This window comes from Cyprinus carpio, chromosome B18 (assembly GCF_018340385.1).
Source record: "Cyprinus carpio isolate SPL01 chromosome B18, ASM1834038v1, whole genome shotgun sequence".
In the NCBI taxonomy this organism is placed as follows: domain Eukaryota; kingdom Metazoa; phylum Chordata; class Actinopteri; order Cypriniformes; family Cyprinidae; genus Cyprinus; species Cyprinus carpio.
In genome coordinates this window covers 3743952-3771241 of record NC_056614.1, presented here as the reverse complement: position 1 = coordinate 3771241, position 27290 = coordinate 3743952, and the positions used below count along the sequence as shown (strand labels likewise).

Genomic DNA, 27290 nt, shown 5'->3' with positions numbered 1-27290 from the left:
AGCGTTATGGGTTGCATGGTTTTAGGAGTCTAATTAGTTTCCTTCTTCTTTTTTTTTTTTTTTTTTTTTTTTTTGCTGATGGTATTTTTCCTTGCCCAAATCATGCTGACGAACATGTCTTCTTTCATTTCCTGTCAACATTTTTTTTTTTTTGCGTAGTCACATTTTTCCATTGAAAAGTGCTGCTATGCAATGTTCAAAAACAAACCTGGCAGCTGAACACCTGATCTGTTGATGTTTCTCTCAGGATGCTTTTGAAACAGCAGCGAGAGCTGAGGGTGGCCTCTCATTGGATGGGAGCAATGCCGCTGACGCAAAAGAGTTGGAGGACGAAGTCGGGAGAAGCAAATACCACCACAGTGTCTGTGTACTCAAGCCCATCCGCTCCACCAGCAAGTAAGTTACTGATCAGTGTGCCTTTCATTTCAGTAAGCAAATCATGATGGGTTATACTGTGTCCATTTTCAGATGTCTACATGCTTTTGAAGGTCAGGCTCTCAAATGTCAGTGACTCAGTAGACCTGAGATGCCAGTAGAAGAATTTTCTGAAACAATTGTTGACAAACTGAACTATTTGATTAGATAACAGTGTCAGCTGTTAAGTGGTTGATAACAGCCTTAAAGAAACAGTTCACTCAAAATGAACATTTTCTGAAAATGTAGTTGGATTTAGCTTTTAGCTTTTATCACTTGCTCACCAGTGGATCCTCTGCAGTGAATGGGTGCCGTCAGAATGAGTCCAAACAGCTGACGTAACATCACAATTATCCACAAATAATCCACACCACTCCAGTCCATCAGTTAATGTCTTGTGAAGTGAGAAGCTGCGTGTTTGTAAGAAACAAATCTATACTTAAGGCTTTTTTAACTTCAAACCTTTGCTTCAAGCTGAAATAAAAGGTCCTCTATCCATAATGTTGCTTTCTCCAGTGAAAAATTTGTCTTGTCTAAATCAGGGGAGAAATATGCATTTCTGTGTATCCCAAGGGAGATGAAATATTGAGTTTAGACAAGGCCAATATAAGGGCAAACATAATGAACAATTGTAAATTAAATTAAATTTTGTTTGAACTATGTGCTCAAAGTAATTAAAATAAATAACTTTCTCAAATATTGATCAATGTAAATATGTGAATAAAAGCCTAAATTAAAATCTGTTCATCATATAAAGCAATTGAGTGTCTTCAGAAAATTTGGACTAATCCGCTGAATTCATTTCACATTAGTTTTACAATCTCTTCATGAACTTTTTAAAGCGTCAAAGTGTTAGTTGCATAGACCGTCAATGGAGGGACAGAAATCTCTTAATTTCATTAAAAACCTTTTAATGTCAGTATGTTAATTCAATAAAATAATTTTCAAATCTTCATTTGTTGAAGATGAATGGAAGTCTTCATGAGGTGAGTAAATGGTGAAAGAATTTGGGATTCAGACACCAAAATGATACAACACGGGAGACAAGAACATGCAAGTCCAGATACTGATACCAATTTCAAGATTCGATTTGGTTTCAATACACAAACTTGCAATTTTTACAATTATTGGATGGGAGGCATGCTATAAATACTGTTTTATAAAGTGCTTTTCACAAATCAGACTAGACTAAAATATAGATTATTGGGATTATTTAAGAATTTATGATGAAGAGTCCATCACTTTTGTCAACCCGGCCCTAGTATAAACATCTTTGTTGAATTTTAACAAAAGCCAGATTTTGGTAAAATTACAACCCTATTAAAATGTCTCAATTAAGCTCAAATGACAGAGTTTTACGAGACGTACCCTGAGAAAGGCACATGGGACTCAGGCTGGGTGGTCCTAATAAAATAAACCAAACGGCACTGAATTTAAATGCTGCAGTTTAGAGACTGATCCACGTCTCCTGTCCTGTTTTTCACTCTGTCACCACAGGTATCAGCATCCAGTCGACAACGCTGGCCTCTTCTCCTTTATGACATTTAACTGGTTGACCTCACTGGTGTTGTTGGCCCATAAGAAGGGTCAGCTGTTTCTGGAGGATATATGGGCTGTGTCGCAGTTTGAGAGCTGTGAGACCAATCATCGCCGGTCAGTACTGATATATGACTTCTTATCACAGATCAAGCACTCATCCGACTAAAATATATGTAATTCAGGCCTGGCAGGTGCAACTTTCTGTTATAGTACTATGTTGATACCAAATAATGTCAAATGGTAACACTGCCATAAATACTACACTGAATGACTGATAAACCATGATAGTTTCACAGTATTTCAAAGTACTTAAAAGAATACCTTTGCACTGGCATGGCTCATGTCCAAATCAAGTGGTGTTGCAGTGGTACTTCTTGGACCTGGAGCCAGGCCTGATGTAACTGGGAGATGCATTGCATGTTAACAAAACATCATTTCCACAGGCTGGCTGGGCTGTGGGATGAAGAAGTCAGGTCACGAGGGGACGGGGCGTCTCTTCGTCGTGTGGTCTGGCTTTTTTGCCGCACACGTCTGCTGCTGTCCATCCTCTGCCTTATGGTTACTCAGCTCGCAGGCTTCAGTGGCCCAGTAAGTAACACCATCTCAGCTCTGTTGTGTCTTTCTGGTGTCTTTTCCTTCGATCTATCTCTCTCTCTCTCTCGCTCTTGCTCTCTCTGTGTATTATGAGCTTAGACCCACCTATCAAATCCTGCCCCCCTCAAATGCTCAGGTGAGTGTTCAGATGGGGAATGAGCGGTGTTTTACATCGTCACTGGGCCTCAGAAGTGATCTGCTTTACCTCTGAGGTGTTTCCAGTGTGGCTCCCAAAACCAATTCATTTAACCATTAGTGCTATTTATAAAGTGCCTTGATGATGACTTGTGCCAACACCAAAAGAGTATTACAGTTCGTCTGCTGCTTTTTGCCAAATAGTCTGGCTCTATTGTCAAAAATAGGGGGAACTTTATTCATTTAGATGTTATATCTGCGCCACTAACGGCACCAAATGGAATCGCAAGCTATTTGAGCTGCCCAACTGTGTTGGATGTAGCAACATTAACTCAAACGTAGAGTGCATTAGGGTCAGGTAATTTTTTTTTCTTAGAATTGTTTGGTTCCAGAAGTATTTTTTCCATTAAATATTCCCATAGGGATTTAAAAAAGTCTTTGTTAAAGCGTTATAAGCCACAAACCAACGCAACAAGCTATAAGGTGAATCACAACACTGCAAACTTATTTGCAACAATATTTGCAAACAATATTTGGAAATCATACAAAAGTACAAAACTGTGCATTAGTGGGGGAAGGAACTACAATCCCATGAAGCATTGCAAATGACATAATCGAATAAAAGTGACAGTATATCGAATAAATATAACTAGTGCTGTGCGATTAATCGCATACAAAATAAGTTTTCGTTTGCATAATATATGTGTGTTTTGTTTATTATGTATTTATAAATACACACACTTTCATTATATATTTAGAAAATACTTACGTCTATATTTATATTCATGTAATTTATATTATAAATAAATATATTTAATGTATAAACATAAGATATAGTTCTGAAATATATACTTGTGTGTGTGTGTGTGTGTGTGTATTTATATATACATAATAAATATACACAGCACACATACATATATTATTGAAACAAAAACTTTTATTTGGGATGCGATTAATCACGATTAATCATTTGACCACTAAATATAACACAATTCATTTTATCTAAAGAAACAATATATTGTAAGTTCTATACACACACAAATATATAAGTATTTTGATAGCATAGTGAGACCATTTCATTTATGTTATTTGCTGTGCCTTATGGGAGGCAATCTCTGATTGGGGGGATTTTTGCACAGCTTTATGGGTAATGTAGTTTTTCCCAGTTTTAAAACGTATTCTTTAAAGGTGAAATAATGGTTCCAACAAAACATTTACCATCAGTTACCAACCTTGTAGCTGGCAGTAGGACTGTCTTTAAAGGTTTAGAAGTTAATTGTTAAAAATCAATTCCCCTCTGGAGAAAATGAATGGAAAATTTTACTTCCGCAACCTGATTGCTCCCCGTTTGCTGTGAGTTCTGGGCAGGAATCGGTTCTGTTTGGTGCTGCCAGGTGTGTAGATATAATAGACTTTATTTTAAAGCATGTCTGTTAGTTATGGCAAAATGTTATTAATCATAAACATCCTGTAGTTTTAATAAAGCTAAAGATAAAGGACTCGAAACTTAGTCATCAGTTCCGAAAACAGGAACAAATTTATTACACCTGTCCAAAAAACAGCTGCTCTATGATCGTGCAAGTCTGTGTTTGTCTCTTGCTTTCCAGGTACCAGGTGTTTTATACCTGTGGTGTTATTATTGTGTAGACAAGGAAATTCTCTAAGAATTCTGTTCTTACGGTCCACTATGAAATGCTAGATTTGGGGTACAACCTGAGTTTAGGGGCATTGCATGTAGCACAAGCGTAGCCTAAAGAGAAGTCTCCTTAGATCAGGAGGATAGGCTAACACTTTCTTCAAGGAGAGCTTCTGTCACTGTCCCACCGTGGGCGACACAGCAAGGCTCTGTCTCCTTCAGGCTTTTGGAGAAAACCGGGCTTATCAAAAGATTCTGTTTAATCATCAACTGCCTTTCTCTCCCTGTTGTCTATATTTAGCAGCTCCTTGTAGAACATCTCCTTGAAGAGATACCTGTCCTTGCTCTGATGACTGAGGTCAAGGGTGGTTTGTAAAGGAAGGTGGGTGTCGGGGGGGGGGCGGGTTCAGATTGGAGTTAGGGGTCAGAGGTCGCTGGGTCCCCATGTGTGTGACATGTGACAGAGGCTATTCTTTAGACTCCACAGGGTGTCCGTTTAACCTGCGGGGAGAGCACACGGCAGGCAGAGCCGGTGAGGATTCCTGGGAGGTAAGGGCATGTTTCTTATGCAGGGCTGGATCAAGAGTTAATGCTGTTTGCTGCCCGTCTCTCTCTCTCTCTCTCTCTCTTTTTCTCTTGCCTTCTCTCTCCATTCTGTTTCGCTTCTCTTTTTTGATCTCTGTAATTATTCTCATCTCATGTGTATTGAAATGATCCAGCGAGATGTGTCTGAAAGGTTGGGTAACTGGTTGGCAAATGATTGCGCAATGTATGTCCAATGACGGATGTGGGCAAGATTTTACGCTGATGGACAATCGATTCAGACTTCTCCAGATAAATACCAGCGAACGGAAAACGGACTTGCCGGGGGGGTTATATTGCCGGGGTTTTGGACTGAAACGCTCTCAAGTTTTGACAGATTCATGAGCGTCCAGGTCGTTTTCAGACCCGCACCTCTCGTCCTCAATATGTTGCTGGATTTTTGACCAATTTCACGGACACCTTTTTCGGGCAACTGCGGTGTAAATGGGTCTTGTAAGATGTGCGTCATTCAGGGAGGGTGATCGCTGCCCCACTAACCTCAATTAAAAATAAAATGGGACAGCTTTTAAGTGATGACAACTCCCAAATGGACTCTCAAAGACCTTATTTTGTGCAACAATGTCTTTTGTTTTTCTTCTCACGACAAAGTATTTATTTGCCTGATCCATGTTTTTCGACTTGCTACGTCTTTGTACATTTTTTTCCACAAACTGCTGATGTTTCAAGTTTCAAGGTTACATATTCAAGGTCTCCTTAATAAAATCTAGCAGCTGTGTTCAACCACATGGGTTTGCACTTGTTCCCAGTTAATGTCTGCATATCCTTGATTGTGTATGTGCATGATATTTGAGAACGGCGTGTGTGCGCGAATGTGTGTGCTTGGATGACTTTCTTGAACTGTTTTCTGTGTTTTGTGCTTCCGCACACTCTGCTACTAATTTAATTGATATTAATTTTCAGGTGTTAAAACAAAAGTACGTCTCCATCCTGTACCCCAACCTGGTGTGACTGTAGGTAAAAAAAAGTCTTTGACTCCACAAACAAGGGGCATTATGTCCATGATTGTATCACATTGCTTTGTCTCCCGCACAGATGGTACTGTCGGTACTGTTTCATTGTCTCTCTTGTTCTTTTCCGAAGGCTAGAGAAAAGGGCCGCATAAGGTAACGAACTATTAGAACACAGGCAGACATTCTCTCTCAGTAGACGTTGCCGCTCCCTCACTGTCTCCAATGATTAGAAGCCGTGCATTTTATGATGAAGCCCCACACGTAGCATACAATGATCTGCATCTCTTTACCTGTCTCTGGCCAATGCTGTAATCAGATGTCTTATGATGAGGAAGGTCATGAAATGTAAATGTCGCAGTGCTGGTGCACGGCTGTGTTTGTATCCTCAGTCACGCCTGCTGTGTCCTGTCGCCCCCTTGCTCGTCCTCCCTCTCCGCAGGCATTTGTCGTGAGGCGGTTGCTGGAGTACACGCAGATGAGCGAACCCGACCTGCCCTACGGCCTGCTGCTGGTCCTGGGCCTCTTGACCACCGAGCTGATTCGCTCCTGGTCCCTCGCCCTCACCTGGGCGCTCAACTACCGCACCGGCACCCGTCTGCGCGGAGCCATCCTGACCATGGCCTTCCACAAGATACTGCGTCTGCGCAGCCTTCGGGAGAAGAGCATGGGAGAGGTACGGTGTTGAGATTGGGCGGGTGAGGAGTTTTGGATTAATGAATTGGACATTTAGGAAGGTTAGGCGCAGATATCCTAGGGTGTTGAATGGTGAAGAGATGAAGAGTGAAGGAAAATATCTAAAGAAGGTGATGTCCGCATATATTTAATGGTAGTCTACGATATATCTCGGGCGTCTTGCTGACGTACGTGTCGCTTTTGTCTTTAGCTGATCAATATGTGTTCGAGTGACGGGCAGCGCATGTTTGAAGCCGCTGCCATGGGCAGCCTGTTGGCTGGAGGCCCCCTGGTGGCCGTGCTGGGAATGGCATACAACGTATCCGTATTGGGGCCGACGTCACTGCTGGGCTCTGCTGTATTCATCCTCTTCTACCCCACTATGGTGAGCTTTTCATTCAGGCTCCGTGTTGTGTTTCCAGTGGGAGTTCCTGTTGTAATGGCAGTGTTTCTCCTGTAGATGTTTAGCTCCAGGCTGACGGCGTACTTCAGGAGGAAGGGAGTAGCCGTGACTGACCAGCGCGTGCAAAAGATGAATGAGATTCTGAACTACATCAAGTTCATTAAGATGTATGCCTGGGTGAAGGCCTTCTCTCAAGCTGTACGAAGTAAGTTGTTTTTTTAGCGTGTGTGTTTGGCTCGGTGTTAGGTTTTCAGGATTACTTATAAACTAATGAAGTTTGATTTGTTTATGTTATCTGTTTTAATTTTAGTTAAAGTTGTAGTAATGTTTGTCATTTTATTACTTTTTTTTACTATGTCTGTATAGGTTTTTTAAGTTTTAGTTTTTAGTTTTATTTTAATTATTTTAGTACTTCAACTTAAACTAAATGGAAATGAAATAAAATATTTATATATATAACTGACACTGAAAAATATTTGTAGTGTTTTATTTTATTTCAGTTAATGTTTATTTCAATTAATGAAAGTATTTTTTTGTAGATTTAGTTTTAGTTAACGATAATAACCCTGGTTGTTGTTGTTTAGCTTAGTGTTATTTTAGTATAATTGATATACTGTTGGAGTTTTTATTTACAATTTTATAATTTATCCATTTTCATTTTAGTTAGTTTTAGTAATTTTGTGTTTTTGTAAAAAGTTAGTAGTTTTTTAATATGCCTGTAGCTTTTTATTTTTAGTTTTAGTAATTCACCGTAAACTAAATGAAAATGAGAAATGTTTCAGCAAATTTTTATTTAATTTAAAATAAAGATATAGATATCTCTCTCTCTTTCTCTCTCTCTCTCTCTCTTTATATATATATATATACACACACACACACACACACACACACACACACAATTTATATATATATAAATTGTGTGTGTGTGTGTATAGATTCACATATGTAGTTGTTTTTGGCGTTTGGCGTAGTGTTATGTTAGAATCATTGTTACACCGTTATACCTTTTTTTTCTTTTGTTAATATTTTGAATTGATTTTAGCTTTATTTTTTGTTTTCATTTAAATGTTAAGATTAGAAATTTTGTTGTATGCATTTGTTATTTTTATTTAATTTCTTTATTTTTTTTTAAATATACTACAATTCAACTCAAACTAAATGAAAATGATAAATGTTGTTTGGTGAATAGCTAAAATATTTTTTCATATATATATATATATAATTTTTTTAATTTATTTATTTTTTTTATTTAAAGTAATAATTTTTTTTTTTAAGATTTTAGTTTTAGCTAATGATAGTAGCCTGCTTTGGCCTATTTCCATGCAAGTGTTTTTGCTTATTGCATTCCATCTAACAGGAATTCGAGATGAGGAGCGTCAGATTCTGGAGCGAACCGGATATTTTCAGAGCATTACAGTCGGCGTGGCACCTATCGTCGTGGTGATTGCCAGCGTGGCCACATTCTCCACCCACATGTTGCTAGGTTATGACCTTACCGCCGCACAGGTAGGGTTACATTGCTTGTTTGGAGGTGTAGGCATTACACAGTATTAATGTACTCATGCACTGACTCTTTACTTCATTTCTTTTTTCCAGGCATTTACTGTCGTCACTGTTTTCAATGCCATGACCTTTGCCCTAAAGGTCACTCCATTTTCTGTCAAATCTCTATCAGAGGCATCTGTCGCCATTGATAGGTTTAAGGTGAGCTTTCTCTCCTTCTTTCTCCAGATAGTTACTTCTAGCTTTGTTAAGTTTGGCAGTGTGTATTTTGCATGTTGTTCTCATAGGAACCCTGTTCCTGTAAATCCAGGTATTGGAGCAAGTGTTATCATTGAGGTGTGTTTGATATGGTCCAGATGGATGATCTTGGGGAATTGACTGAATAAGATGGGAATGGAGCTGTTCTTGTTGGCATATTGAAAAGCTCAAGTTGCCATTAATCCTGCAGATTATATCTTCGTTTCTTCTGTTTCTGACTTCAGTGGAAGATACAAAAAAACACATAAAGTCCCTTATACGTGACTTGCATCATGCTTCAATGAACTTGCACATCAAAAGTGTTGGAGATACCATCATAAAAGGGCAGTTTTATGAAGATGTTAGAATAAGAAAATGGAAGTGGACCTGATAAGGGGTAAAACATGGTAAAAGCAAGAGAAAAAGTGTTTTATTTGAGCTTGGAACTGAAGAAAAGTCTCTTCAAGACTTCTTGAACATGGGTTCACATCTAAAATTGCTCAGCTTCATACATCTGGACCAGACTCTCTTCCATCTTGTTTTGTTTTTTTGTGCCAGCATCACATGTTACTGAAGAGTGCTGCATAAAAGATAACTTTTCGTCTTTAATCCTTTAAAAAAGCAATAGGATTTTCCATTGGCTTTCAGATTGTTTCATAAAATAATCTGACCAGCAGAAGTTTTATGATTCTTAAATTATCTGTGAAGGTTATCATGCTGAACAGAACAATGCAACTTGAATTTTGCATCCTAAATACAAAAGCCAGGAGTAAAAAGCTACACATAGGTTTAAAACGAACTACGCCACAGTTGCATGACTTCAGTAGTGGTATCAATGACTTTTAGTCTTTATTTAAAAACATTTTCCCTGAAAGTTTAAGAATAGTTTGCAAGAGTATGATTCCAAAAACACTGTGAGGCTGTGAAAGCAACTAGTGAGTAGATGAGTTTAGCTTTTTGGACGTTTGATGTCCCAGACAACCTCGGTAGTCATATTTATCCACTTTTAGCAGCTGCATTTCGAGTAAAAGCTTTACAAAAATCACAATTAAGTATAACTGGTGTATGTTGTAGAATCACACGTAAAAATAACTTGTGCTTGTTAAAGACAGACCTTATTTCAGGCATTTAAGCAAAAACCCATTGACAGTTGAACCATGAAGTGCTAAAATGCTCACTCATCTCCAAAATTTGGCCTACAAAAATACATTATTTCTGCAGCACTCTTCAGTCATGCATAAAATGAACATGCAGACATCCTAAGACAAATTAAGTTATTTAATAGCTTGGAAAAAGACAAACAGCGTCTGTGTACTCTGTGAAATTTAGCACCTGTAAATTAAATGATTGTGTTGTGAGACGAGTTCCTTTAATCTGTTTTCTGTTTTTTCATTGTCCTCCAGAGTTTGTTACTGATGGCCGAGGTCAAGATGATCCGTGAGCTGCCAAGGAATCCGTCCGTTGCGATCGAGATGACCAGTGTCAGTTTGGCTTGGGAGACTGGTGGTCACAGCGCCCAGCCTTCGCCCCGCGGTACACCCTATGTAGGTCTTGGCATGAGAGGCTGTCGCAAGAAGCGCCGGCAGCGTGACGACCCAAAACATCACGGGATGCTAGAAGAGGAAACGCATGGCCAGCTGTTGAAAGATGTGTCTGTAGACATGGCGTCCAGTCCTGAAGATCAAACCCTTCAAGTGCCGACCATCAGCCAACGGCTGCAGAGAACTCTTCACTGCATCGATCTCTCCATACAAAAGGTCCTCGCCTTTCTCAATGCTAATTCGTTAAAGGTAGAGATAACAAAGAATAATCATGCTAATAATCATTTCTGTGTTTGGATCTTCAGGGGAAGCTGGTCGGTGTCTGTGGCAGCGTGGGAAGTGGCAAAACATCTCTCATCTCTTCTATTCTTGGCCAGGTGAGCGATTGTCTGATTAGAAGCATAAAACAGAGCACCTGTCCTTTGTCTAGGTTGAAGGCTACATCAATTAGATGTGTTCAGAAATCCTCTTATCTGTTTAAACGCCTGTTCTGTGTGTATCCCAGATGACTCTTTTAGAGGGGACTATTGCTGTAAATGGAGATTTTGCATATGTTGCACAACAGGCCTGGATTCTCAATGCATCCTTCCGTGACAATATCCTGTTTGGCAAGGAAATGGAGGAAGAGAGGTGAGTGCCAAATAAAAGGAAGGTGTAGAGGCCCTGATATACTCACAGCAAACTTCTTTTCGTTATTTGCTGAAGAAGTTCAAAGTACTTAAGCAGCGGTTTACTGTTATTGAACATCCAATTCTGTCTGTTCTCCTGAGAGCGGCATTTAGATGAATGTGTAAATATGTGCTGCGCGTTTTCCTCGCAATGACAAAATAAGCACACAGTAGAAATGACAGCAGTGAAAAAACAGCAGTTAAGAAAGCATCTGGTCATAGTGCTGTGGATATGTTTGCACCAGCTCTGAAATTCAGAACTCCAGTCAAGTAAAGTCATGTCACGTTTGTTTACCATAGCATTTTGTACAATAGATTGCTTTAAAGCAGCTTTACAGTTTCCCCGCCAGCAATTTTTAAAACAGTTGCCAGCCATCGGCAGCATTTTTGATCATTTTCACAAAAGTTTAATGCCCCCCAGAATATTTTGTTGTATGAATATCTGGACATGCAATATGCCAAAACAAAGAACAGAGCCTCTGCTTTTAAACAAAAAAAAAATATCAACACTTGAATGTGGGCACGTTTCATTAAAAAAATAAAAAAATAAATGGAGCAATAAAAGCTAAGAAAATCGTGTTTTTCAATTAACGATGATCAAAACATAGATGGAATAGATCGCTTCCATCAACACATCCAAAGCTTGCACAGTTCTATACCACTTCTTAGACAAACATTTCATTTAATGTTAGGAAGTTTTGATTTATATGCTGTTTAATGCTTGATGATGCGTTATTTTACATATGCATCTGCTTATATGCGCAATTGCTTGTTTCTGCTTCATCGCCGTGTTTTGATCCAGACGTTCAGTACTCTTTCAGAGTGTAATAGTGCCTCCTACCATACACCAGTGAAAACACAGAAAGCCAGAAAATTCTGTGATTGGAGGGAAAAGAGTCAGAGTCTTCAAATTCAACTATAAAGCAACTCTTCAGAACACATTCACCTATTACATAATCATCTCAGAGCAACAGTAGTTTGAAGGCATTTACAAGCTGGAGCAAACTTTTCTGGAAAGTTTGTTCTGACAAGCTGTTTCGAGCTTACAAAACAAACTCCATCTGACATCGGTTTGGCCTGATTTTGTTCTAATTATGAACAACGGGCAGTCATGGCCTAATGGATAAAGAGTTGGACTTGTAGCCCGAAGGTTGTGGGTTCAAGTCTCTGGTCCGGCGGGGATTGTAGGTGGGGTAGTGAACAACCAGTGCTCTCTTCAGCCTTCAGTACCACGACTGAAGTGAGCACGACTTGAATCATGTGTGTGTGTTCACTACTGTGTGTGTGCACTTATATTGGTGAAACGCAGAGCACAAATACCAAGTATGGGTCACCATACCTAGCCACACGTCACTTCACAAACATTCTTCAAAATGATGAGTATCTAGGGGCCTTAATACTGGACACATCTGTACTTTTTTGGTTTGCCAAATGGCTGCACTACATCAGTGTAATGAGTAATGTGTTTGAGTATGTGTGAAGGAGACTAAAGGGCTGAGCAAGTGAAACAGGGCTGCAGGTGGATTGGTGAATGTGACTCGGCAATAAAATAAAATGAGCACGCATGACCTTGAATGCTTGTGCTTTGTCATTGAATAAACTCCACCTCTTGATATATTTAGAACTGTAATGACACCTTGATATTTTACCATTAAGAGTAAGCATTTTTGATTTTTAATGCAGGACATTTTATTCTCCTGTATTTTTTATGTCTCCTGCAGGTATCAGGCAATTCTGAGTGCTTGCTGCTTGAGACTAGACTTGGCCCTCCTCCCTGATGCTGACCTGACTGAGGTAACACGTTCTCTACAAAAATCAGCAGATACACATAAGCCTGTTATGCATTGCACGATTTACAACATTCTGTTCTCGTATTCTTAGGTTCAAGACAGCAGTCCAAAACAGTGAATCTAATCACTAGTATACCAGCAAATGTTCACTATGAACACTATGGCATAAATTATACATTATTTAATACATTTTTATAAAAAAAAAATAAAACAGCACAAAAGTAAAGAAAGAGTGCAATCTATATTATCGTTTTCTTTATATGAAAAAAATGCAGTCTCACAAGTGAAGTGATGTACGTTAACAATTTGGGTCGAATGTTATGTAATATAATGAAAAAAATATTATGCAATGAAAAACTTTCACACTGTAGGCTATTGAACTTATCTTTATTTTATGACAGAAATCCTTTAGGATCGAAGAAGTGAGGTTTAGCCTACGTTTACACAACAACAATGTAGTCAAAAAATTTCCCTTGTGTTTTTAAAAAGTTTCACATATACACGCCAATGTTTTCAAAACACATATCCACAAAAATGGCCAAAAACGCTGTATTATGTATGCCAGTCCAGTAGTTGGCGCTGACACCTTCTTAGTAAACAGTGCCTGTAGGGAAGTGATGATTATATGATGTATATGATGTGTCTCCATTGTTGGTTGTAATATTGATGAAGTAAATCCACACTTTGCTGAAGAAGTGTTAGCAAACTCTCAAGCAGCAACAACAGTACCATATACTCCGCCATTGTTGTGTATGTTTGTTTGCATTTGCCTTTAAAATCGGCACGTACTGCGCATGTTTACATACCTAACACGTACTATGCATGAGCATGATGTCACCGTTTTCAAAGATTCCCGTATCGGGTGTTTACACGGAAACGATAATGGTGGCGTTTTCAAATACGTGCACTTTGAAACCCGTTTTTAAATTATGCCGTTTTTAAAACACCGTAGTCCTGTAAACAAACAGTCAAAACGCATTAAAAGTTTCCCTTTTTTGGCTGAAAACGTTGTGTAAACGGACCCTTAGATGGTGAAATTGTGGCCAAAATTGTACAGTGTGCACTGGGCTGCAGACCAGAGCTACTAATACAATAATAATTCTTTGATCAAAAAATAAATTCCCCTTAAAATGAAGGTTTGTTTTTAACACATGATGGGATTCCCTCTGTCAGATTGGAGAACGTGGTGCCAACCTGAGCGGCGGGCAGCGTCAGCGGATAAGCCTGGCTCGAGCTTTATACAGCAACAGGGATATTTACATTCTCGATGACCCTTTAAGTGCTCTGGATGCCCATGTCGGAAATCACATCTTCAACAATGCCATTAGAAAACATCTGCGTGGCAAGACCGTCATCTTTGTCACTCACCAGCTACAGGTATTATAATGTCATGGCCAGTCATGTGAAAAGTACTGTAAATGTATTTCTAATTCAGCTTCCAAAAACCCTGTCTTATTTCTGTTATTAGTATCTAGTGGACTGTGATGACGTGATCGTCATGCGTGACGGCAGCATCACAGAGCAGGGCAGCCATGAGGACCTGATGAACCTGAATGGAGACTACGCCGCCATGTTTAACAACCTTCAGCTGGGAGAAACACCCATCTTTGAGGTCAGAAAACCTCACCCTCATGTCAGGATGAACCTCAATCATCATTGCATTGTGTCCAGAACCAATGGGTTTTGACTAATTTGGTTCAAGGAATAAAGACTTCTTAAAAAAATTTAACCTGTTCATCCAAACCAATTGTTGCTTCAGAAGATTTGGATTATACAGTTTGGATGAATTAATTTTCCTTTTTTGGATTCTTCAGAATATCTTCTTTTGTGGTCTGCAATATAAAGAAAGTTTTTGAGTAACACAAGGGTTTGTAAATGGGTGAATTATCCCTTAAGATCATGTGTTTTGTTTCGGAACGCATGAAATCGGGAAGATGGTGAAACAGTTCAGAGACAGTTCATCATCATTTTCCTCTTGTTGCTTCAAACCCGCCTGACTTTATTGCTTCCGCGAAATACAAAAGGAGAAGTTTTGAATGTCTGCACAGCTCTTTTTTTTAACAGAGCCATCGGTTCTTGCAAGTCATTGTGTGTTTCTTGCATATTGAAGCTATGGTGGAGCTTTCAAATCTGTCATTTTGTGTCATCTCAGGTTCCGAATAAGAACTCTGGGAGTTCCCTAAAGAAACCCTTAGAGAACAAGAAGGCAGGATCTGTCAAAAAAGAAAAATCAGCCAACCAGGGTGATGGTAAGCACGAGTATGCTAAACAGTAAATTACACTGTGTTCACATTTAGGCATGCTTTACCTACTGATTTACCTCACTGCTGTCTGTTTTCTTTCAGGTCAGCTGATGCAGGTGGAGGAGAGGGGGAAAGGCTCAGTGCCCTGTGCGGTGTACAAAGTGTACATCCAGGCTTTAGGAGGCTGGCCTGTCTTCCTCTTCATCCTTGCCCTCTTTGTTCTCAACGTGGGCAGCACAGCCTTCAGCAACTGGTGGCTCAGCTACTGGATCAAACAGGGCAGCGGGGTAAGAGACCGTGGGCAGTTCGGAGCAAACGAAAGGCAGAAAGGCTTCAATTCCGTGAGACCAGAGTAGAAGTGTTTAAATATTTCATGTGCTTCTGACCTTCACCGGTGTTTTTTTTTTTTTCTCGTTTCTTTCTAGAGCTGTTACTGTTAGTGTGTGTTCACACATTGGAAATCACAAATGATATTATTAATTATATATATTTTTTTCATATCGCAGTGTATATCACAGAAAAACAAAATATCGCGATGTGAGTTTTTTTCCAATATCGTGCAGTCCTGAGTGAAATGTCTACTTTCAAATAAACCAATTTAAATGGAAAACAATATTCTCAGATTAGATAATCCATGTGAAACATGCTTAAAGGGATACTCCACCCCAAAATGAAAATTTAGTCATTAATCTCTTACCCCCGTTCCAAACCCATAAAAGCTTTGTTTGTCTTCGGAACACAATTTAAGATATTTTGGATGAAAACCGGGAGGCTTGTGACCGTCACATTGACTGCCAAGTAAATTACACTGTCAAGATCCAGAAAAGCATGAAAAGCATCATCAGAATAGTCCATCAGTGGTTCAACTGTAATGTTATGAAGAGACGAGAATACTTTTTGTACGAGAAGAAAACAAAAATAACGACTTTATTCAACAAGTTGTCTTTTCTGTCTCCATACTTCACTGTAACGCAAACTCTGTATGCTCTTCTGTGTCTGCCGCGACACAAGGATACGTTTTCTATGTGAATTTACAGTCTATGGAATTTACGCTTTGATTCGAAAGAAAACAGTGCATCCTTGTGTCGCGGCTGACACAGAATAGCGTGAGCAGTTTGCAGAGACAGAAGAGACGACATGTTGAATAAAGTCGTTATTTTTGTTTTCTTCTCGTACAAAAAGTATTCTCATTGCTTCATAACATTATGGTTGAATCACTGATGGCAGATGCACTATTCTGAAGATGCTTTTCATACTTTTCTGGACCTTGACAGTGTAATTTATTTGGCAGGCTATGGGACAGTCACAAGCCTCCCGGGTTTCATCCAAAATATCTTAAATTGTGTTCCGAAGACGAACAAAGCTTTTACAAAGCTCTAGTTTATCAAAGAATTATTAAAACATTAATGCAGTGTGTCTGTGATGTCTTGCTCAACAGAACACGACGGTGCAGGTGGGGAACAGTTCAGTACTGAGTGAGAGTATGCGTGATAACCCTCTGATGCAACACTATGCTGCTGTCTACACCATGTCTATGGGAATCATGCTCCTTCTCAAACTACTGAGAGGCATTGTGTTTGTTAAGGTGAGATTTTACATCATATCGTTAATTTTATAGCGATTGCAGTTTTGCATGATGGTCTTGCTGTGTCAGAGAATGAGCTCCATGTTTCAGCAGGTGATCTTTTGATTTGTTTTTTTTAAGGGTACTCTGCGTGCCTCCTCAAGGCTCCATGAGGAACTTTTTCAGAAGATTCTTCGTAGTCCCATGAAATTTTTTGACACGACGCCCACGGCTCGCATCCTCAACCGGTTCTCCAAAGACATGGATGAAGGTGGGACCTGATGGAGGGTTAGACTGTAGCACTATCATCAGATAGGGGTGTAATTATACGATTGCTAATTTGTAGTGATTGTTTTTGTACTGCTATCTTGACTAGTATACATCTGTTGTGGACAGTTGACAGCTTTTCATATTTGCCTTTTATAAAGCAATGTTTTCTAACCTCAATAGATGTATACATCATCTTGGGTCAAACTCTTACATTTAATCAATAAATGTAATTAGAATAATAAGACCCTATAGGTTGTTTCCAGTCAAATAAAATCAACAAAACCTACTTTTTCTCTGCAGAAATGGCAGAGAAGCTGCATCTGATGTGGCATTTAGATGTGGTTACTCTGCAATTACGATTGCATAAATAATATTATGAATATTCAAATGTTTTTTTAATGAAATGCTTATTTAAATATGAAATTAAAACCATCTGTAGGTGGCTGGAAGTCTGAGTAAGTTATTGAGTCATCCGCTCAACTGATTCATTCAAATAAATCATTCAGGAACGAAGCAAGTGTATAACAGCATCCCAAATGACGCACTATACACTATGCACTTATACACTATGTATTCAACCATGAAGTGTATGAATTTTATAAGGCTATTTAGTCATTAATAATCAGATCCTGATAGTCCCTTCCCCTTCATGACGTAATTAAAGCTGCGACAGTTGAATGCATGAAGTGTCCAGCATGTCACACTTCGTTTCTTCGGTTATTTCAGTCAGTGGTTCTCAGACCTGTCCTGGAGGAACACTAGCCCTGCACATTTTGTATGTCTCCCTTATCTAACACACCTGATTCAGCTCATCAGCTCATTAGTAGAGACTGCAAGACATGAATTGACATGACAACTATTTTTGTTGTGTGTAAAATGCAACTCAACAATATTAACTACAAAATCAATATCACATATGCAATCGTTTGTTCTTTCATGAAAACTACAATTATGATATTATCATTAGGTAAACTCTTACCTGTTTCACATTTCTTCTCTCAGTGGACACACGTCTGCCGTTCCAGGCTGAGATGTTCATTCAGAACGTGCTTCTGGTGCTCTTCTGCCTGGGTGTGATCGCCAGCGTGTTCCCGTGGTTCCTGGTGGCAGTAGGGCCACTGGTCCTCCTTTTTATAGTGCTGCACGTGATTTCTCGGGTCTTCATTCGAGAACTCAAACGATTAGACAACATCACACAGTCACCTTTCCTGTCCCACATTGCCTCCAGCATTCAGGGCCTGACCACAGTGCATGCTTATGGGAAAGAGGACGAATTCCTTCACAGGTAAATGCTGGGATCATCATTTTAATGCGTGTTTCTCCTTAAACTTCTCCTTAGACTTCCAGTGAGCGTGGTTGATGGACATTGTCTGTGTTTTCTTCCAGGTATCAGGAGCTGCTGGATCAGAACCAGGCTCCCTTCTATTTGTTCAGCTGCGCTATGCGCTGGCTGGCTGTGCGTCTGGATGTGATTAGCGTGGCTCTCATTAGCATCACAGCTTTGATGATCGTCCTCATGCACGGCAAGATTCCTCCTGCATACGCAGGCTTGGCCATTTCCTATGCCGTGCAGGTGAGGGGAAATTGTGTAAATGTTGTTCTTCTCTTTTAAATGAATGGTTCCCCCAGAAATGAACATTCTGTCATCAGTTACTCACCAAACCCTTAAAGCCTGGCTCACACTACAGGAGTTTTACTTTTAAAACTGGACGAGCCTTAACTTTTATAAAGAATATCTCTTTGGGTTTGAGACTTAAGTCTTTGCAACTTTAGGGATCTTATCTTTTCACGAACAACTTGTAACACTCCAAAGAGAAAGGAAAACTTGAAATCGCATCATATGACCCCTTTAAACTCTTGAAATTCTTGAAAACAAGCTTGGGATATGGTTGATGTAAATGTTTGCAGTAATAATAAAAGCAACACAGCCTATTTTCCAGAAGTAAACCACAACTGATGATGTCAAGTGGGACTGATGCCCTGAAGGCAGAATAGCAGATGCATTTCTCATCACTGCTTAGAAAATCCCACATACTTTGCATCTGTGGCAGACTGGTGCACATGCCATTCTGTGCATGTTATGCCTTTTGTCTGATTGGTCTTCTGCCAAAATGTGAAGTGAGAAAAATGCATTCCATTTTAGCACCTTTTCCTCCTGAGTCATCATTACCTAGTTCTACTGGTAAGCAGGTGGTATACAATTGATGACGCAAATGCTCTGTGGTTTACAGCCAAATCATACGATGTGAAAATAAACCCACGGTGAAGTAGGGAGGGAAGCAAACTCAGGTTTGGACCAAACAAAACAAGTGTGAAAGACTTGATTGACAAGTGTAGGATGCCGTAGACTTGCGTATATTTCCTTCAAATGAGATTTGCATGAGATCAAATTGCCAGTTAACATTTGCTCACACAACGGAAGCTATTGTATTGTATAAAGGAACAAACAAACTCGTCGCCTTGGCTAGTTGCATGCCATTTAGTCTAACTTAAAGTACTAAAATAACTGAAACAAATGAACTAAAACGAATAAATAAGAATGAATTGTAACTTTATAGACATAGCATCCTAACATCTCTTTCATCTCTCACAGCTTACAGGGTTATTCCAGTTTACTGTTCGCTTGGCCTCTGAGACCGAAGCGCGGTTCACCTCCGTAGAGAGAATCCATCATTACATCAAGGTAATAGTCCTGCATCATTCCAGCTTGACATTAAAAGCTTCTCTTCCAGATCTGACGTCTGTTGTGTTGTCACTCTTTTACGATGAGTTCAGAAAGGATGACGTTCTACTCTCTCTCTCTGTCTTAGTCTCTGTCTCTGGAGGCTCCTGCAAGGGTGAAAAACAAGGCTCCTCCGTCTGACTGGCCCCAGGAGGGTGAGATTGTGTTTGATGGGACAGAGATGAGGTACAGAGACAACCTCCCGATGATACTGAAGAAAGTTTCCTGCACCATTCGACCAAAAGAGAAGGTCGGGATTGTGGGACGAACAGGCTCAGGTCAGTCTCTTCTTATGTCTTTTCTCATCAAGTATGATATTTAATTTTAATTTTCTTTTTTATTATAATTTTGGTAAAACCTACAAAGAATTCCATCCCACAGATAGACATGTGCCAGTATTCGGTAATGCGATATATATTACAGTAATTAATATGCACGATATCGTTATCGTGGGCACTTCAAAATATCGTGAATAATTATTTTTTTTTTTTAATGCATTTTAAAAATATTTTCCCCATCAACTGGTCACAGTCCACAACACCGTGCTGTGTCCGTAGACTGTATAAAAACATGGACGTTGACGTGGCGTCACCCGTAGATTTCTGAAGAGTGATTTTGAATCTCAAAGTGGGCAGGGCCTGTCATCACCATCTTGGCACTGCGTCACTCCCGGGAGCTGGTTGCTGAAACCACGCCCACCTAGCGCGACGGCAGTGACAGCAGCGGCAATCCACCTGTCACTCAAGTGGCCACACCCTTAATTCTGCAGAACTTTAAGGGTTAATATAATTTAAACGATGAGTTATAAACAAAATTCACCCCCCTCACAGTTGTCATGCAGGACAAAATTAGCTATATAGACAAATCATTTTTGTACCAGTTTTTTTCTGCTGTAAAGTTGGGCATTTTAAAGGGATACTCCATCCTGAAATGAAAATTTTGTCATTAATCACTTACCCCCATGTCTTTCCAAGCCTGTAAAAGCTCCGTTCGTCTTCGGAACACAATTCAAGATATTTTGGATGAAAACCGGGAGGCTTGTGATTGTCGCAACACAGGATGCACTGTTTTCTTTCAAATCAAAGTGTAAATATATCCGTAAACGTATCCTTGTGGCATGGCTGACACAGAAGAGCGTGCACTGCCTGCGTACAGCTCAGATCCACGAAAAATGGCTCTACGCTGATGTGGAGAGACACAGAGGAGACAAATTGTTGATGGCAGATGGACTATTCTGACAGTGCTTTTCATACTTTTCTGGACCTTGACAGTGTAATTTACTTGGCAGTCTATGGGACAGTCACAAGCCTCCCGGTTTTCATCCAAAATATCTTAAATTGTGTTCCATATAATAGCTGTTCAGATTTTTGTATTCACAGTGGTGTTCATCACAGCGCCAAATACTTAAAAATGTGGACTTAATAGGCTGTATATATTTTTTTTTTTACTCTTTTACGTTTTATTCTGGACTACAAAATTCTTCATTGTTTGCTCACACTTTACATTAAGGCTCAATTAATTAACATTAGTTAATTCGTTAGTAAACAAACTGTCAATGAAAATTTCTTCTAAACATTCATTAATCGTAGGTAATTTCAATATTTAATAACACGTTAAAAATAAAAAGTTGCAACTGTTATTTAATGAACTAATAACTTCTGTTGCAAATGTAGCTATTGCTCATTATTAATGTTAATGCGTTAACTAATGAGATCTTATTGTAAAGTGGTACTTATTGGTCTTTAGAATTCTTTTGCACTTTAATCTGTGTGAATGTTTTTACTTTATACTTATTTGTGTATTACTTTATTGTATGTAAATGTTCAGTTCTTTGTGTTATAGGAAACAAGTTATTAAACCTGTTATACTTTGACAACACTTGTTTGTAACTAAATTTCAATACCGTGATAATACCGTAAACAGTGATAAAAACAATAGCAATTAATTGCATCATGAAAATTTTATACAGTCGTATGTCTACCCACAGAACAAGTTTTGACTGCACACAACTAAAAATAAATATAATTAATAAAAATAAAAAGAAAGTCTGTTATTTACATTTGGCTTATTCACATAAATAATAATAATAATAATAATAATAATAATAAAAAAGTTTATGATTTTAAATACCTTAGTATTTTATAAAGACATCATTAACTTTTAATATAAATTCTTATGCATGTCAGATATTCAATTTAAGGTAACTTTTAGAATCAGGAGTTTTTATAATTGACTTTCATGGTGAAAATAAAAGGGGAAAATAGATGAATGTGTAATAAATCTGCCCTCTCATCTGTCCTCAGGGAAGTCTTCTCTGGGAGTGGTTCTGTACCGGCTGGTAGAACCGTGTGGCGGCTCCATTAAGATTGACGGTGTCAACATTTGCGACATTGGCCTTGCTGATTTGCGCAGCAAACTGTCAATCATTCCACAGGAGCCAGTGCTTTTCAGTGGTACTGTCAGGTAGGCGGGACCTCCTCTGACTTATGCTGTATCCCAACTGATTCCCAAAGACCATTTCACACATACAGTCGAACGTAAAATTATTCAGACACCTTTAACACCTTTCTCACATTATCACAGTTTATTCACTATAGTTTAGAAAATGGTAATTTTGCCATTTTGCCATGGTGCCTGAATCATTTTTGGTTTATCTGTATTATGTTTGGCGTCACCTTTCACATGAAAAATGTTCCAGAAGGATGATTTACCAAAACTGCAAGTTTGAAAAGCAAATTAAAAAAAACAAAAAAAACAACTGTAATATGTAACCATAGATTGCACTTCAGATGAGGTTGAAGTTGAAATTGCTTGCACTGTAAGCGTCGCGTTACAATACTTGACCTGTGTGCAGTGCACTGAGAAAAATTTTTCTAGCTTGCCGCTTCACATGCATTAAGAACAAAATCTAAACTGAATTAAGCTGGATCATGACACTAACTTTGCAACACTGACACTGTTATTGAACTGAACTGAATCAGATGAATAATGATATCATTCATTTTTAGCTGTTAAGCAGGTCTACAGAAGTCAATTTAGTTATATAATTGAGAATTTAAAAAAAAATCTTGTTTTGGTAATTGGAAACCATCTATATTGTATAAAGTGTCTTAATCCTGCTTCATATGAATGTATTTATCTGTCAGTTTTCTTCATGCATCTGCGTTCTGTTCTGTATTCTTTTCAAACAGATCCAACTTGGATCCTTTTAACCTGTATTCAGAGGAGCAAATCTGGGATGCTCTGGAGAGGACACACATGAAAGAATGTGTAAGCTAAAGAAAACCCTTCAACAGTGACACACCATGTATAACGTTTACACTGTCACAGTCTTTGTGATTGATGTCTGGCATCTCCTCTCTGTTGTTCAGGTGTCTCAGCTGCCTTTAAAGCTGGAGTCTGAGGTGGTGGAAAACGGGGAGAATTTCTCGGTGGGTGAGCGGCAGCTGCTCTGTGTGGCCCGAGTTCTTCTGAGACAGTGCAAGGTGAGTTAACATCTCAACTGGAATCAGCTGATAATGCAGAACAGACTTTGTCTCGTTTAACTGGGTCATCCAATTTGTGTCCCCCTGATTCTTAGATCTTGATTCTGGACGAGGCCACAGCGGCTATGGACACTGAGACTGACTGTCTGATTCAGGAGACGATTCGTAATGCGTTCCAGGACTGCACCACGCTGACCATTGCACACAGATTGCACACGGTGCTCAGCTGTGACCGTATCATGGTGCTCAATCAGGGCCAGGTATGCTGTAGCGGTCTAATGACTAGTTTGGATAAAAAACCTTTCCATTAAGGGGCAATATTTGCCCCTGGAATTGATTATTGGGGGCAGTCTTTATAAGTACTCAAAATTTAACCGATGAATCAATCGATCAGAATGCTATAGACCAATCAAGTTGTATCAGCATCACCAAAAGCCATCTTTACGCTGCAAAGGTGGAACAGAAGCATTAATAGGTATTTAAACTATAGCTGCATAATGTAATTATTCAAGGAAACAAGCTAAGACAAAACAGAATGGTTTATGAATTTGTCTATTGCTTTTAAGCATTAGAAGTCAAAGAGTTCAAATTGGTTTTGTTGGTAGCATGACGAGAATTCTTCAGAAAGCCTGCATTTTTAGCGGAATACCTCTGATTGGCCACTGGATTCATAAGCTCATTAGAAATGTGTGTGATTGGTTATAATGCTCAATGCTGTGAAAAACGAGCAGAAAATATGATGCAGTGTTAGTTTACTTGTGCAGAGGCAGTTTTCTCCTACTTGTCTTGAATTTGGATGTCATTTTTGTTCACTTTGGTGGCCCCGGACCCCCTTGATATCCGACCCTGGTGGGACGTAATCCAATGCTCCACGGTTCCTTCAAACATACTTGATGAAAGAAGCCCTTTTTTCTGTGGTTCTTCTATTTACTGACTCACAGCCTTTTTCTTTCTTTCTTTCTTTCCTTTTTTTTTTTTTTGGACCCAGGTGGTGGAATTTGACGAGCCGTCCAAGCTCTTGGCGAATGAAAACTCGCGCTTCTGTGCGATGCTGGCAGCGGTGGAGAACAAAATCTCTGTAAGAGGCTAAAGGATGTCCGAGCCAAGGTTTCACTCCCGAGGACCGAAGGGAACATTCTCCATTAATATTCCAGACATTGCTGCTTCAATGTTACTCCCTCCTGCAAACCTGTAGGGACCCGGGGAGGGAGAGTATTGTATTTCCATGAAACTCATGGGCTGTCATTAGGGGCATGCCTGTTAAGATGTACTACTTGTGAGCTTAAATGATTAGGTCAGGAAACACTGATATTTACATAACGACGTGGGGAAATCAGTTTCAATTCATGCAAACTGGTATGTTTTACAGAGTACATATCTCTGTTTATATATATTTACAAGGTGGTTGCAGAGTGCTTTTGTATTGATTCTGCTGATCTGTGTACAGTATGTAATATATACATGCATTCAGATGTATCATCTTTCATTACAGTTTAATATTTTTGACAACTTGACAGTCTTCAGTACATGTGTAAATGTTGTCTTGTGACTTGAACCCTAAACTTTGGCACAGGTGACGTTGTCCACAGGATGTTGTACAAGCACTGAGTAAGTGGGACTCTTTAAGAGAAACAGTGCTGCTTATTTACTGTCTCCTTGTTCAGCACACCAAGGATTCAGTCTTATTTAGCTAAGAGGCCTTTGTATATTTATAGCCTATTTCCACTGTTAACATTTTTGCCTGTTCCTTTTATTTTTCCTCTTATGTGGTATTTTTTTTTGCTCTTTTACATATGAAAGCATTTCTCATTTTGGCTTGTTTTTGCACTTTGTATTCACCTCTATAGGAGGTCACTGACGTTGTTTTGACTTTGTCCCAAAAGAGGCGCTCGTCGAGCATAATCTTAGCAGGCCAAATTTGCTAGAACGGGCCTTTTGTTTGTTTTGTGTGTGTGTGTGTGTGTGTTACGTTGTCTATCACAGCACTGGCACAAAGATACCGCTCTGAATGGACTTTCTGAATCAGGTTGTGATGGTGGTTTGTGGTCTGCATGAAGGGGAATCTGATTTCCAACAAGTCCCCTCATCAGACCCTGCAAAAATGTTGTCATTTCCATTTTTTTCATAGCCTTAGCATGATTTTTTTAATTGCCTTGTGAAAAGGGTGGAAGGAGAGCAGGAGAGCGCACAGTCTCTCCGCTGTCTCAATAAATTTATTTTAGGTTTACCCTTTCTGTGTCTGTTTCTGGATTACTGAGAGATGATTAACTATAATAAAAACGTGACACCAGAGTGAAATGCTTGTAGAAGAAGTTAAGATGTTTATTTTAGTCATTATACACTGAAGCAAAATTATAATTCAAGTGCCTTTTCACAGATTCAATTCTGTTATGCATCCTGCTATTCTGCCATTACCTCGTAATAATTACCTCCCATTTATTTTTACTTCTGTTCACCTTAAATTGTGCATTTATGGCAATGCCAAGAAAAGAATATTACAATTTCTGAGAGAGACAGAACCAAAGAAAAGTGATATACTTGAGTATATGGCAGATCTTCCATTCATTCTTTCTGTGGATGAGAAATATAATTACTTTGGAAGAAAGTACATAAACTATAAACTACGTCCAGTCCACAGTCACATCCGGCCAATGAAAGAAAGCAGGACAGTGTCCAGGATGACAAGGGAAACCAGCACTTTCAGAGATTAGAACAGCGCACTTGTAAATGGACCCGAGCAGCCAATACATTATCAAATGCTTATGCAGGATGGATCTTTTCAGAGTTATATTCCAGAATGATACCAAGGTTCCTGACTTCATTTTTAGTTTTTGAAGTCAAGCACTCGCCTTTGATATTTCATCTTTATTGCCGAATATAATTACCACTCCTTTGTCTTTAGTTAATTCAACGTGGAATAGCCAGCTGTAAATTTGATTTATGGCCTGGCACAGGTAGACTTTGTCACTCGGGAATAGATCAAGGTAGGTCTGGGTGTCATTTGCAGCTGTGATAAGCAATATTGTTGTTCTCTATTATATGGCCTATGGGAGCATATACAATTTGAATAGTTCAGGCTCAAGGACTGAAACTTAAGGAACTCCATGTATCATGGCAGCCCATTTAGAATTGTAAATGGTCACAAAGTTACCCTGCCTGCTAAATATGGGCTGAACCATCTCAGCAGTGTCTCAGAGAGTCCTCCCCACATTTTCAGTCTGTTAATAAGTACATTGTCATCAACACTATTAAAAATGTTAATTCTGAAATCTTTTACTCTCCCTTAAGTTGTACCATTCCTGTTTGAATTTATTTCTTCTTTTAAACATAAAAGAAGATATTTTGAAGAACAACCAGGCAGTTACTGGGGACTTTTCCACATTATAAAAGTCAATGGGATCCATCAAATGTTTGGTTACATTCTTCAAAATATATTTTGTGTTCAGCAGAAGAAAAAACCTTATATAGGGTTGGAACAACTTGAGTAAATAATGAAAATGTAAATTTTTGGGTGAACTGTCTCTTTAAGTAGCTAAATATCTTATTCAGTGCTGCCTTTGTGCTGCTTAGAAACATTGTATTGGCACTATTTTAGATGATATTACAGATCATTTATAGTAGGTTGTTGGTATTGGAGATGTGATTGCGCATACTTGTTTTCTTCACTTTTACATTTACAATACATTTTCCCCATCTGATGCTCCCTTAAAGTTAATCGTTGAAAACAAATATTTTAATAACACTCTCTTATGTTACTTTTAATACCGCAATGATGTAGCATCTTAAATGGCTGATTTTAGTATTTTATTTTTAACTTATTTGCAGAAAATAGTAGCCATTTATCGGTTTTTGGCCATAACATGAAATAAGTGTTTTATTAAAGGTGCATTAATATTCCAGTCCTTTTAATCCCAGGCAGGCAACACCAACACCATCGGATGTGATATTAATTAGTCCATTACCAATAGTAACGTGGGCACTTCATATAAACTACACTGTAATCCATAAATATGTTGTTCCCAGGTTAAATAAAGTACACTTCCATACTTAAAGTGCTCTATTTTCGCGCACTAATTTTGTACTTAATATACTAAAAATGATTATTTAGTACTTCTAAAATTTAGTTACCACTTAGCCTACACTTATAGACTCAAGTGTACTGAATAAATACATTTTTTTTAATACAGAGATAGTATGTTAAAAGCACATTTGAGTTAAAAATAGCACATACACTTAGTTGATCTTAAGAGGTACTAAATAATCATTTTTAGTATACGAAGCACAAAATTAGTGCGTGAAAACAGTAGGCTACATTATGGAA

The 27290-nt window shown here is 38.8% G+C and overlaps 1 protein-coding gene across 1 annotated transcript in view; it reads left to right on the top strand.

Moving 5' to 3' along the window:
* The window catches only part of abcc5 (ATP-binding cassette, sub-family C (CFTR/MRP), member 5), a 37509-nt gene extending 12313 nt beyond the window's left edge, over positions 1 to 25196 (top strand). Inside the window, exons 3-29 of the mRNA XM_042743507.1 lie at positions 248 to 396; positions 1912 to 2067; positions 2397 to 2541; positions 6311 to 6544; positions 6755 to 6928; positions 7004 to 7151; positions 8304 to 8452; positions 8543 to 8650; positions 10090 to 10443; positions 10533 to 10604; positions 10733 to 10857; positions 12617 to 12689; positions 13859 to 14062; positions 14154 to 14297; positions 14838 to 14934; positions 15031 to 15215; positions 16367 to 16513; positions 16634 to 16763; positions 17765 to 18047; positions 18149 to 18335; positions 19356 to 19445; positions 19573 to 19762; positions 21788 to 21947; positions 22676 to 22754; positions 22856 to 22969; positions 23065 to 23229; positions 23958 to 25196. Coding sequence (XP_042599441.1) covers positions 248 to 396; positions 1912 to 2067; positions 2397 to 2541; positions 6311 to 6544; positions 6755 to 6928; positions 7004 to 7151; positions 8304 to 8452; positions 8543 to 8650; positions 10090 to 10443; positions 10533 to 10604; positions 10733 to 10857; positions 12617 to 12689; positions 13859 to 14062; positions 14154 to 14297; positions 14838 to 14934; positions 15031 to 15215; positions 16367 to 16513; positions 16634 to 16763; positions 17765 to 18047; positions 18149 to 18335; positions 19356 to 19445; positions 19573 to 19762; positions 21788 to 21947; positions 22676 to 22754; positions 22856 to 22969; positions 23065 to 23229; positions 23958 to 24059 — 4164 coding nt within the window. The 3' untranslated portion in view covers positions 24060 to 25196. The remainder of the gene's footprint in view (positions 1 to 247; positions 397 to 1911; positions 2068 to 2396; positions 2542 to 6310; positions 6545 to 6754; positions 6929 to 7003; positions 7152 to 8303; positions 8453 to 8542; positions 8651 to 10089; positions 10444 to 10532; positions 10605 to 10732; positions 10858 to 12616; positions 12690 to 13858; positions 14063 to 14153; positions 14298 to 14837; positions 14935 to 15030; positions 15216 to 16366; positions 16514 to 16633; positions 16764 to 17764; positions 18048 to 18148; positions 18336 to 19355; positions 19446 to 19572; positions 19763 to 21787; positions 21948 to 22675; positions 22755 to 22855; positions 22970 to 23064; positions 23230 to 23957) is intronic.
* Positions 25197 to 27290: the final 2094 nt, after the last annotated feature.